We start from the raw sequence: 12,787 nt of genomic DNA, 5'->3' as shown, positions 1-12,787 counted from the left end.
TTAGGCATCTAAATCCAGGTTGAAGGAGGCACCTCTCAATGGTAGCAATTCACAGCTGGGAACTCCTCTCCTGAGGTCAGCCATTCTTGCAAGAAATGCGGGAGAAGAAGGAGCCGCTGCTGCATTCTCTCTGACAACTTTTAGCCCAGTGGCTAGAGAATATATCTGGGATGTGGGAGACCAGAATTCAATTTTTCACCACATTCCCTCTCTGACCATTGAGCTATGGGATATTCTGTTGTGGGGCTCCCTCAGTCTCTCCTGTTGAAGCTGTTCCATTTTGTATAAATACTTAAACAGTTATGGGGATGGGGGCGGGTGTGCGAAGGGGGAGAGAATGAATAATGCTGTAGCCTGGTGGTTAGGGCACCCACTTGGCTTTCAGTCCCCTGATTCAAAGACTATTTATCCCAAGTGAGAGATGACATTGCAGTGGCTTAAGGACTATTTTGGAGTGGTTCTGCGATGAGCATTACTTGTAACTCTGCTTTTACTACTGAGGAAAAACAACTGCACCAATTTAATTCTCAAATGAAAGAGGAAGAGAGGAACATGGTGAAAACTTTATTTTTTTCAAAAACAAACAATCAAAAAATCCACATAAGAGACGAATTCTACACTGTTACCAACAACAACCAGCTATTAGAGTCTGAAACCTTTTGTGCAATTACTGAACTGTGAACACGCCAGTAGGTTCTTTATGTGCCAAAAGAAATCCAACTAAACACCAGGAGCTTGGATTCCCAATGTATTTGCACTGCCATAGGAATTCCTGACCAGTTTGGCAGTAAGAGACTGTACATACACTTGGAAAAACAGACAGACAGGGATCTGTATACCAGGTGCATGGGCAATAGTCAGATCATATTTCATAAAGGCCATTCCAATGGGGTGACTATTAAGTGACTTCTGGCACAGTGCTTTCAGTGGCTACTGCTACAGACTACGAAGATATCTTGCTCCCAAAAACAAGTCCACAGCAAATGCATTATGAATCCATCACTCCTCTGTCGGGCAGCTTGCATCTCCCTTACATGCTAGGGGCCTGTGGTGTGGGCACACCAGGTGTAGCTTGGCGTGGCAGAGTGTACATGGCCCCAAGAAACTGGTCTGCAATACGCCCTGCTTCTCTCAGCCCACTCAGTAGAGCACCATGGACCGTTGCTGGGTAATTACGAATTGTGTGTTCTCCTGCGAAGAAGAGGCGAGGAATTGGCTGGGAAGAAGAACAAACAGCACATTGTTAAGTGTCATATAGCTGACTTAGCTCAGGTTCTCGCTCTCAAACACTAGATTTCTCAGGCGAACTACTTAAAAATAAACATTTCTCCTAGTCACAGAGTTACTTCTGCTGCACGAAGCTGGTTTAGGTATGAACTAGGTAATCTCAGGGAATGTTATAATCTTTCCTTCAACAAATGCCCCTTGACCAGAGGAGAATCCTCATCTGCCTCCCAACTATCACAAATTTTCAGCTTTAAAAAGACATGTACTGTGTTGCAAGGGAACACTTTACTGCTAGCTGTCGAGGGAGCTGGGCATTAGAGCAAAAAGAAAGATTATTATAGAGTTCGGTTTTGAAGCCAGAAATTTCACTGAGAGAGAACACAGAATGTTGTGCATTCAACATTACATGTTTGATCATTTCCACACCACCACACCTGATTAAAGGCCTGTCTACACGAACACTTATTGCACATCGAGCTGGGGTGTAAATCTACAGCGTTTCAGCATGCCACACACTAAGCATCTCCATTGACCCTGCTGCTGCTGCGCACTAAAAGTTCACTAGTGAACACTGACATACTGTGGTCTGAATAAAGGCAGAGAGGAAAAACCTGAGACAATTAACGGTTTGTACATTACAGTCTGTGGTGCAGACTATCCAGCAACATATCAGGGGCTAAACTAATGGATTTAACCACCATAACAGTATTTAGAGAGACTAAATAAGACCCTGGTGCTGGTGCCTCACCATGAGGTGTTCAGAAGCCCCCTGCTTTTAGGGATTCCACCATTTGCTCAATAGGTTAGCAGGAGACAGGACTTTCACTGTGGCTCCTAAGGTATGGACACTTCCCGAATCCCTTCTACATTATCCCATCACTCCTCACCTTGAAAATGTTTTAAAATGATTCTTCGGAGGCATTTCTTGTAACTTATTACAACCTATTCCTTCCCCCACTACACGATGTGGATACATGTTACAGGGTGGCCCCTTGCTGCATCATGGCGAAGGTGGAGCTGAATTGATATTTTTGTTGGGAATCTTTGTAATGTGCCTCAAGCAACTTGGGGGCTGGGAAGACACTTTGTGAATGACACTTATTTCTGTACATGCTTCCTGACAGGCAGAGGATGTACTAGACCGATTTATGCTCATTTCCAGAACCTCTGTTATAGCATCATCTACCTCTCGGCTTTTTTCATGGAATAAGATGAGCCAAATTCTTACTTTTACTTCTTGAATGGGAGGATTGGACTAAGAGCTAAGCACATTCACTGCCATCAGGCAGCTGAAACATTTTACTGCAAGAACTAACAGCACAAGAGGAAGGTTCATTAGTAGAGCTGGTCAAAAAAATTTTGATGGAAGAGTTTTCAGGTGGAGAAAACAGCTTCGAACTCAAAACTTTTCTATTTTGATGAAAGTTTCAATGGAAAAGTGTGAAAACAAATAATTTCATCTTTCTCGTTTCAATAAGGTAAAATGTTCTTTCTACCTTTTTATTTTGTGACAAGATGGCCGATGTAGTATGGTGGGTCCTGCTTTTCTTGGTGGTGGTGGGGCTAAGATGCCACCCCTTACCCCTGCTCTTGGGGCACCGAGGGCCCCACTAGTGAAGGTGGTAAAGGAGGGAAGCAGGGTAGGGGTCTGGGTTTGCTCCTCACTCTGAGTCCCAGCCCCTCTCAACCTCTGCGGGTCCTTACTCTCTTCCCCCTTGGGTGAGGTACCTTCAGTCCTTAGATGCTGGGGGAGGGAGTTTCCCTCCCCTGCTGGGGCAGGGTCTCCCTTACTCTGGTTTTCTGATCTTCCAAGTCTCACAGCACACCTCCAAGCTCCAGTCCTCTCTCCTTCCTCCTCCTCCCCTGACTGCCTGAAGCAGGGGGTTTTATTAGGTTGCTAACAGGGCCTTAATTGACTACAGGTGCTCCAATTAACCTGTAGCAACCGTCCCTAGTCTTCAGGGAACCACACCTTAATTAGCCTAGGTCTTATATACTTCCCCTCTCCCACTGCTCCGTGGCCCTCCTGTATCACATATCCTCCCCGCCCTGCTCAACACCATGGGGTTGGGCTACTTGGGACGAGAGACAGTGTTGTCGTGATAGGCTGTCCACGTTGCTATGTTGACTTCTGGCTCTATGCTGGATCCGGAAGTGAAAAGGTTGTAGGGACAGGAACCATCTAGTCACTCATGCATTCCTCTCCTTATTTGTGTGCATCCACTGGAGTAGGGCGTGGTCTGTCACAAGGGTGATCCGCCGTCAAAGTAGGTAGTACCGTAAAACCTCCATGGCCCATTTAATCGCTAGGCATTCCTTTTCTACTACGGCGTACTGTTGCTCCCTGGGCAGGAGCTTTCGGCTGAGGTAAAGGATTGGGTGCTCCTCATTCCCCACCATCTGTGAAAGGACGGCCCCAAGTCCTACCTCTGAGGCATCTGTTTGTAGGATGAATTCCTTTGTGAAATCTGGGGCTATGAGCATTGCATGGCTGCAAAGGGACGTCCTTAGGTCTGTGAAAGCTTCTTCTGCTTCCTCGGTCCACTTAACTATCTCTGGGCCCCAAGCTCTTATCAGGTTCGTCAGAGGCGCTGCCCTTGTGGCGAAGCGAGGGATGAACCGTCGATAGTACCCTACTATCCCTAAGAATGCTCTGACTTGTTTCTTGCGAATCGGGTGGGGCCATTTCTGTATTGCCTCCACTTTGTTCCACTGGGGCTTCACCAGGCCCCTTCCGACTACATACCCGAGGTATCTGGCCTCGGCTAGCCCTATTGCACATTTGGATGGGTTAGTGGTGAGGCCAGCCTGTTTAAGAGTACCTAGTACCGCTTCCACTTCCTCCAGGTGCGTCTCCCAGTCAGGACTATGGATTACCACATCATCTAAATAGGCAGAAGCATACTTGGCATGGGGTCGAAGTAATCTGTCCATCAATCGCTGGAAAGTTGCAGGGGCCCCATGGAGCCCAAAAGGGAGGACGGTATATTGGAAGAGGCCGTCAGGTGTAGAGATAGCGTTTTTTTCCTTGGCATCCTCAGCCAGGGGAATCTGCCAGTAGCCTTTTGTCAAGTCCAAGGTGGTCAAGTATCGGGCCTTGCCTAACTGATCCACCAACTCATCAACATGTGGTATTGGGCAGGCATCGAATTGGGATATCTCATTTAACTTCTGAAAGTCATTACAAAACCTCAAGGTGTCACCAGGCTTGGGGACCAAAACAATAGGGCTGGACCACTGGCTGTGGGATTCCTCAATAACCCCAAGTTCTAGCATCTTCCTTACTTTTGCCCTAATTTCTTCTCTTTTTGCCTCCGGGATGTGATATGGTTTTATTGTCACCCTTGCTCCGGGACAGGTGACGATATGGTGTTGGATCAACGTTGTACGGCCTGGTTGTGTGGAGAACACATCTTGGTTCCGCTGGATCATTTTGACGACCTCTGTTTGTTGTTCTGGGGCTAATTCGGGGGATATCCTTACCTACCCTTGTGGGCCATCTGCCTGGAGTGGAGCTGGCAGGACGGCCAGGCACGTTTCCCGATCGCGCCAGTGTTTCAGTAAGCTGACATGATAGATCTGCTCTGGCCTTCATCGGTCTGGCTGCTTTACCTTATAATTCACCTCCCCAACGGCTTCCACGATCTCACAGGGTCCACACCAACTGGCCAGGAGCTTACTTTCTGCTGTTGGTACCAGCACCAACACCCGTTCTCCTGGTTGAAATTTCCGTGTTTTTGCCTGACGATTGTAGTAGGTTCGTTGCGTCTCTTGTGCTTTCTCCAAATGCTCTCGTACTACGGGGATCACTTGGGCTATTCGTTCTCTCATCTGGGCTACATGTGCAATGATATTCTTCCCTGGGTTGGGTTGCTCCTCCCATTCCTCCTTCGCAATGTCTAATATGTCATGTGGGTGGCGTCCATACAGTAGCTCGAAGGGGGAGAAACCAGTAGATGCTTGGGGAACTTCTCGTATTGCAAACATCAGGTATGGTAGGATGGTATCCCAGTCTTTTCCATCTTAGGCCACCACCTTTCGGATCATACTCTTGAGAGTGCGGTTAAATCGTTCAACCAGACCATCTGTTTGGGGATGATAGACCGAGGTCCGCAAGGCTTGGATGCGGAGCAGGATACATAAGTCTTTCATTACGCTCGACATGAAGGGAGTCCCTTGATCTGTCAGGATCTCCTTAGGGATGCCTACCCTAGCAAAAACCTGCACCAGTTCTTTTGCAATTGCCTTGGATATGGGGTTTCTTAAAGGAATGACTTCAGGGTACCGTGTAGCGTAGTTCAGGATGACAAGTATGCTTCAGTGGCCCTGGTCGTTCTTTCTAGCGGGCCTACTAGATCCATTGCTATCTTTTCAAAAGGAACTTCAATTATGGGCAAGGGTATCAACGGGGCCCTTAACTGAGGTCCGGGACTATGCAGCTGGCACTCTGGGCAGGAGGTGCAATAGCGTTGGACTTCTGCCCGTACCCCTGGCCAGTAGAACCTTCTTAGGACTCTATTCAGGGTCTTGTCTGCTCCTAAATGTCCCCCAAACAGATGACTGTGAGCTAACACTAATACAGCCCTTGTGTGCTTCTGTGGCACCAAGAGCTGTTCTACTACTTCTCCCCATATTGGCACTACCCGGTACAACAGATCCTGCTTGATTATGTAGTATGGCCCCGTGCCTTTGGTTTACCCTTCTACTGGCACGCCATTTACCTCTACTACCTCCTCCCTCACATTCGCATACAGTGGATTATCGGCTTGGTCCTGCCCAAAACATTCACGTGCGGGACCAATCTGGCCTGATTCTATTGACTTGGGCTCCCCTCCTTCTTTTGGGGTGCTTCCGCTCATGCTGGGGGCCGTCTCTGGGTCTCCACGGAGCCCCCTCCCAACCAGGGCAGTTCTCTGGTTTGCCGCCAAGATCCTGGTTCTTAATCTTTTGTCTGCCCTCCTTTCCCGTCTGGATTTCCGGAACTTCCCAGGGGGTGAAAATAACTCTGGGGGAAAACCCAGCAAAAATTGTGGTAGGGTCATCCATGGGTACCTCACATTCTGCTCGGGGTTTACTTCCCTCCCCTAACTCAATTGGGGGGGAGGAGGGGGACAGAGTAGGCTCTCAAACCCAGGAAAGTCCCTGCCGATTAAGTCTGGGTAGGGGAGCTTGGGGACCACCCCCGCAGTCATCTTGGTAGTATTTCCCTGGATCTCAATCCGTATTGGAATTGTGGGGTAGAAATTTACTGTGCCATGGACATAGGTCACTCCAGTCCACTCAGTTGGTCTTGCCCCACTAACTTCCCTGAGACCAATGTGACAGCACTCCCAGAGTCCACCAAAGCTATGGTCCGGATGCCATTCATCTTTACTGGCCTGGTGTACTCATATTGGGCCATCGCAACCCCCACCAGGCTGATTAGGCCACATTGGTCCCCGGGATCCCCCAGATTACATTGCATGGGCTCCTCCCTATTGGGGCACTGGGCTGCTATATGCCCCAACTCCCCACACTCACAACAGCGATATCTCATTCCGGAGGTTGCCCTGTGTCTTGGGCCCTCTGACTCGCTTCCCCAACCCTCTCCCCCCGGACCCCTAGGTCCCTTTGGGGCCTCAGGCCGCTCCTTGGTGCCTGTTCTCCCAGCTATGGCTTTCCTGGAGTTCTCGATCATCCTTGGGGTAGGGACTGGCTTCCTGAAACGCCGTGTTTCACCTCATGGGGTTTCGAACAGTTCACGGGCTGCCAGTTGTCTCTCTACAAGGTGACTAGTTCGTCATAGGTGGAGGGATCATTCTGGCCTACCCAGGCTTGGAGGCCCGCAGGTAGTCCCCTTGTATAGTGGTCCAGCACCAGAAGCTCCATCATTTTCTCTGAATTGAGAGCCTGTGGGTGTAATCACTTCCGGGCTAGGTGGATTAGGTCAAATAGTTGTGATCGCGGTGTCTTGTCTTCACAGTACTGCCATTCATAGAACCTTCAAGCTCGCAAGGCCGTCGTTACCCCTGCCCTGGCTAGGATCTCCGCCTTCAGTCGGGGGTAAGCTGCTGCCTCCTCTGTGGTCATATCATAGTAGGCCTTCTGGGGCTCCCCGCACAAAAATGGGGCAAGGATACCTGACCACTGGTCTCGGGGCCAGGCCTCCCTCAGGGCTGTCCTCTCAAAGGCCAGGAGATACGCCTCCACATCATCCTCCCTGGTCATTTTCTGCAGACAGTAGCTGGCCCGTAGGGAATGTGTCCCATCATACCTGCAGCTCAGCTCCATAAGGGCCTTCACTTGGTTCACTAGTTCCTGCAGCATGGCCCGATCTTGGGTGGCCTGGGTCATCAGCAGGTGATTGGTCTCTTGCTGCAGGGCCTCCTGTTGGGCACTTGCCTGGACCTGGGCACTTCTGCTGGGCGGCAGTGGCTTGCACCAGTGCTTTGACCAGATCCTCCATCTTGAGGCAGGGTGGTTGTGACCCACCCTGGATTATGTTCATGGTGCAGAAATCCCACTCCTGACACCACGTGTGACAAGATGGCCGATGTAGTATGGTGGGTCCTGCGCTTTTCTTGGGCGGGGGGTGGGGGATAAGATGCCACCTCTTGCCCCTCCTCTTGGGGCACCGAGGGCCCCACTAGTGGCCCGGGAAGGTGGTAAAGGAGGGAAGCAGGGTAGGGGTCTGGGTTTGCTCCTCACTCTGAGTCCCAGCCCCTCTCAACCTCTGTGGGTCCTTACTCTCTTCCCCCTTGGGTGAGGTACCTTCAGCCCTTAGATGCTGGGAGAGGAAATCTCCCTCCCCTGCTGGGGCAGGGTTTCCCTTACTCCGGTTTTCTGATCTTCCAAGTCTCACAGTACACCTCCAAGCTCCAGTTCTCTCTCCTGACTGCCTGAAGCAGGGCGTTTTATTAGGTTGCTAACAAGGCCTTAATTGACTACAGGTGCTGTAGAAACCCTCCCCAGTCTTCAGGGAACCACACCTTAATTAGCCTAGGGCTTATATACTTCCCCTCTACCACTCTCCCACTGCTCCCTGGCCCTCCTGTATCACAATGTAATATTGTACATTAGAATATGTTTATTATTATATATTTTATTATAATGCTTTGACATAATCAAAATGAAATATCTCCATGTTTCCAAATAGACTTTTTTGAATTTCTGTTCAGGAGTTTCAAAATTTTTACTTCTTTTTCCAATTTAGAACAAAAATAAATTTCGAAATGTTGGATTTTCCAGAGAAAATTCTGTTTTCAGACCAGTTCTAATCATAAGAGTATCTGAGGAATGGATGAATTACCAAATGCTCCTGTTTCACAAATGGCTTTTGAAATCCTATTAAGTTCTCATGCCAGTCATTTATAATTGCATTTGTAGATTCTCTCACCTGGGGAGCACCTGGAATGGCTGGTCCTGGAGTAATTGGCTGAGCCATCAAGTCATAATCATTTCCAGACGATCCAGCCGCTACATAAGAATAGGACCCCCGGGCCCAAGGGTCAGCACGCCAACGAGATACCACTGTCTCCTTGGGCTAAGACAAGAAGAGAAGAGTGTTGTGTTGTATATGTCACTAGTTCTACATGAGTAAGTTACAGCAAGTAAAATAAGCATGAGGCCCCTAATGCTATCACGGTATGTGTCTGTATTTGTTTTCCTGTGTGTTAAGAAATATTTGCACCACAGTTTGTCATGGATCAGGAAGCTCACTTCTACAGATATTCTATCAAACACATTTAACAGGACAATAGTACAGAATCTCCATAGAAGATAGAAGATTGGAATCAGATGTTTTGAACACAATCACAAAGCAGTGACTTAGCACCTGTTGAGAACTGCAATTCCCATGCTGTTTGTGCATGGGAATAGAATTTATGCACTTAAAAATATGCAAAATGGTAGCACTTCCTACAATTGTGAACGAAGAGCCCCTTCTGAGACTCATGAAGGATCTTTAGGAATATCCTGCCTGACCAAACTGCTTTTGCCAGTTCTAGACCTGGGATGCCACATTATGGCCCATTTTTAAATTAGAGGGACATTACAAAAAAGACTGTTACTGGTGTTCTTTGAGATGTGTTGCTCATGTCCATTCCACATTAGGTGCATGTGCTCGCCACATGCACTGGTGCTGGAAGTTTTTCCCTCAGCAGTATCTGTAGGGGAGCAGCTCTGGTGCCCTCTGAAGTGGCACCCGCATGGCGCGATATAAGGGGCGCCACTGGCTTCCCCCACCCTCAATTCCTTTTTGCCAGACACTCTGAAACTGGGGAAGGAGGGCGGGTCGTGGAACGGACATGAGCAACACATCTCGAAGGACACCAGTTACAGAAAAGGTAACTGTCTTTTTTTCTTTGAGTGCTTGCTCATGTCCATTCCACGTTAGGTGACTCCCAGCAGTTCCCATGGAGGTGGGTAGGAGTGCACAGCTGCGCAGATTGTAATACAACTCTGCTGAACCCAGTGTAGTCTCTGTCCTGCTGAGTGATGGTATAATGAGACGTGAATGTGTGGACTGAGGACCAGGTCGTGGCTTTACAGATGTCCTGGATCGGGATGTGCACCAGGAAGGCCGCCGAAGATGCCTGTGCTCTAGTCGAATGGGCCCTGACAATCAGCAGCGGCGGGACCTTTGCTAGCTCGTAACAGGTCTTTAGGCAAGAGGTGATCCAGTAGGAAATCCTCTGCGAAGAAACTGGAAGGCCCTTTATCCTAACCGCTGTAGCGATGAAGAGATCGGTCCATTTACGGAAAGGCTTGGTACGCTCCAGGTAAAAGGACAAGGCCCTCCGGACGTCCAGCGGATGCAGACGCCTCTCCTCAGCAGTCTTGTGCGGCTTGGGACAGAACACAGGCAGAAACATGTCCTGGCTCACATGGAAGGAAGATACCACCTTCGGTAGGAAGGCTGGGTGAGGCCGCAGCTGGACTGTGTCCTTATAAAACACTGTATAAGGTTTCAGAGTAGCAGCCGTGTTAGTCTGTATCCGCAAAAAGAACAGGAGTACTTGTGGCACCTTAGAGACTAACACATTTATTAGAGCATAAGCTTTCGTGGACTACAGCCCACTTCTTCGGATATATATGCCACAAGTACTCCTGTTCTTTTTACTGTATAAGGTGGTTCCAAAGTCAAGGCCTTAATCTCTGAGACTCATCTCGCTGATGTCACCACCAGCAGGAAAGCGACATTCCAGGATAAGTAGGAAAGGGAGCAGGAGCCCAGCGGCTCGAAAGGCAGGCCGGTGAGCCTTGAGAGGACCAGATTAAAGGTCCCACTGCAGGAGAGGGGCCCATACCTGTGGGTAAATCCTCTCAAGGCCCCTCAGGAACCTGACAGTCATGTCATGAGAAAAGACTATCTGAACTTGGATCAGCTGGTGGAACACAGAGATGGCTGCAAGGTGCACTCTAATGGAAAATGCACCAGACCCTGGGTCCTGAGATGCAGTAAGTAGTCCAAGATGGACTGCACTGAGGAACGCGAGGAAGAAATGCCACGCTCCAACATCCAGCGGGAAAACCTCGTCCACTTGGCCAAGTAAGTTAATCTCATGGATGGTTTCCTACTTCGGAGGAAGACCTACTGGATCTCCTCCGAGCAGGTATGTTCCTCTGGGTTCAACCACGGAGCGTCCACACCAAGAGGTGTAGAGACTCGAGGTTGGGGTGTAGGAGCCGACCGTGATCCTGTAACAGCAGATCCTGATGGTAGGGAAGGGGCCAGAGAAGGGACCACTGCCATGTTCATGAGCGTGCCAAACCAGTGCTGGCGAGGCCATGCAGGGGTGATCATGATAACCTGTGCCTTGTCTCTCTTCATCCTTTACTAAGACCCAGCTGACCAGAGGAATCGGAGGGAACGTGTACATCAGACCCTCGGCTCACGACAGGAGGAAGGCATCAGAGAGGGAGCCCTTGCTCAGGCCCTGCCGGGAACAATACCGATGGCACTTTCCAAGTAGATCTGTTTGCTAGCAGGTGAAACAGAGAGTTCCCCACCTCTGGAAGATTGTGCAGGCCACGGGTGGCGCGATCACTCATGGTGAGAGGAGAAGTCCCTGCTGAGGTGATCTGCTAGGGCATTCCTGATGCTTAGGAGGTGACCAGCTTCCAGATGGATGCCGTGGCTGATGCAGAAGTCCCAGAGATGGAGAGCCTCTTGTCAGAGAGCTGACAGGCACGCTCCTCCTTGCCTGTTGATGTAGATCATCAAGGCCATATTGTCCATAAGGACTCTCACCACTTTTCCCGACAGGTGCAACAGGAAGCCCCAACAGGCTAGCAGAACGCTCTGAGCTTCTTGACATTTATGTGTAACATTGTCTCCTCTGGAGTCCACGTCCCCTGGGTCTGGAGATGTCCGGACCTCATTTGGGGGGCACACCTCGAAGCGTCCAACACTAGCTCAACAGATGAAGTGGGACTACTTCCAGGACCTTCTTGTGATCAGTCCACTACTGCAGCAAGGTGAGAACCGCTGGAGGAATGGTTACAATCTTTTCCAGGTGGTCCCTGGATTGGGAATAGGTTGACGCCAGCCATTGCTGCAGGGGCCGCATGCAGAGCCTGGCATGGCGGACCACGTATGTGCAAGCTGCCATGCGGCCTAGCAGGTGCAGACACACCCTGGCCGTTGTCAGGGGAAATGTGGATACTTTCATGATAAGGTCCATCAGGGCCTGAAACCTGTCTAACGGCAGGAGCGCTCTCGCCAGGGTCAAGTCAGTCATGGCCCCGATGAATTCTATCCTTTGAGCAGGAACTAACGTGGACTTTTTGTGGTTGACCAGTAGTCCCAAGGAGCGGCACGTGGCTTGTAAGCATAGTGATGTCGCGTTAGACCTGAGCCTTGTAGCTGCCTTAGGCCAGCCAGTCGTTGAGGTACAGGTAAACTTGGATATCCCGACGCCTGAGGTAGGCCGCGACTACTGCCATGCACCTGGTAAACACCCTTGATGCTGTAGTCAGGCCAAACGGAAGAACCACAAACTGGTAGTGGGCCGAACCAACCGTAAAACGGAGAAAGCGTGCGTGTCCTGGGAAAATCGCTACGTGAAAGCGTGTGTCTTTCAGGTCGAGGGCGGCATACCAGTCTCCTGGATCCAGCGAGGGGATAATGGAGGCCAGGGAGACCATGCAAAACTTTAGCTTCCTTAGGTATCTGTTCAGGTCTCACAGGTCCAGGAAAGGACACAGACCACCCTTGGCCTTTGGGATCAGAAGAGCCCCTGAACCTCCTGCTCGAGAAGACTCTTGTGAAAAAGATGGGGAGGGTGTGCGTGGGCGTGTGTGGAAATAAACTGGGAGGGTGTAGCTGTGCGCCACCCTACTGAGGACCCAGAGATCCAAAGTTATTGCTGACCACGCCGGGAGGAAAAAGGAAAGGTGGTTGCAAAAAAACTGGATCCAGGAAATAGACCGGTAGGTCGTCCTCAGGCGTCCCTCAAAGCGACTTTTTAGCTCCTTGCTTGGAGCAGGACGACCCCAACTGGGAAGAGGGTGGGAGCGGGTGGCTCGTGTACAGTCTGTAGCCCTTGTGTGGCGGGTCCTGCCGGGGCTGGCTCCCTTC

The 12,787-nt window shown here is 50.0% G+C and overlaps 1 protein-coding gene across 5 annotated transcripts in view; it reads right to left on the bottom strand.

The window, feature by feature from the left end:
- Nucleotides 1-551: 551 nt before the first annotated feature.
- KDM1A (lysine demethylase 1A) overlaps nt 552-12,787 on the bottom strand; it is a 169,095-nt gene continuing 156,859 nt past the window's right edge. For all 5 annotated transcript variants that reach the window (XM_005309377.4, XM_065576829.1, XM_065576833.1 and 2 more), the window contains 2 exons: nt 8,603-8,749; nt 552-1,216 (listed from right to left, as the gene is read on the bottom strand). In XM_005309377.4, coding sequence (XP_005309434.1) covers nt 1,031-1,216; nt 8,603-8,749 — 333 coding nt within the window. In that variant the 3' untranslated portion in view covers nt 552-1,030. The remainder of the gene's footprint in view (nt 1,217-8,602; nt 8,750-12,787) is intronic.

The sequence above is a fragment of the Chrysemys picta genome, chromosome 23 (genome assembly GCF_011386835.1).
Source record: "Chrysemys picta bellii isolate R12L10 chromosome 23, ASM1138683v2, whole genome shotgun sequence".
Lineage (NCBI taxonomy): Eukaryota > Metazoa > Chordata > Testudines > Emydidae > Chrysemys > Chrysemys picta.
Note: the sequence above shows the minus strand (reverse complement) of the source record. Positions and strands in the feature narration are given on the sequence as shown.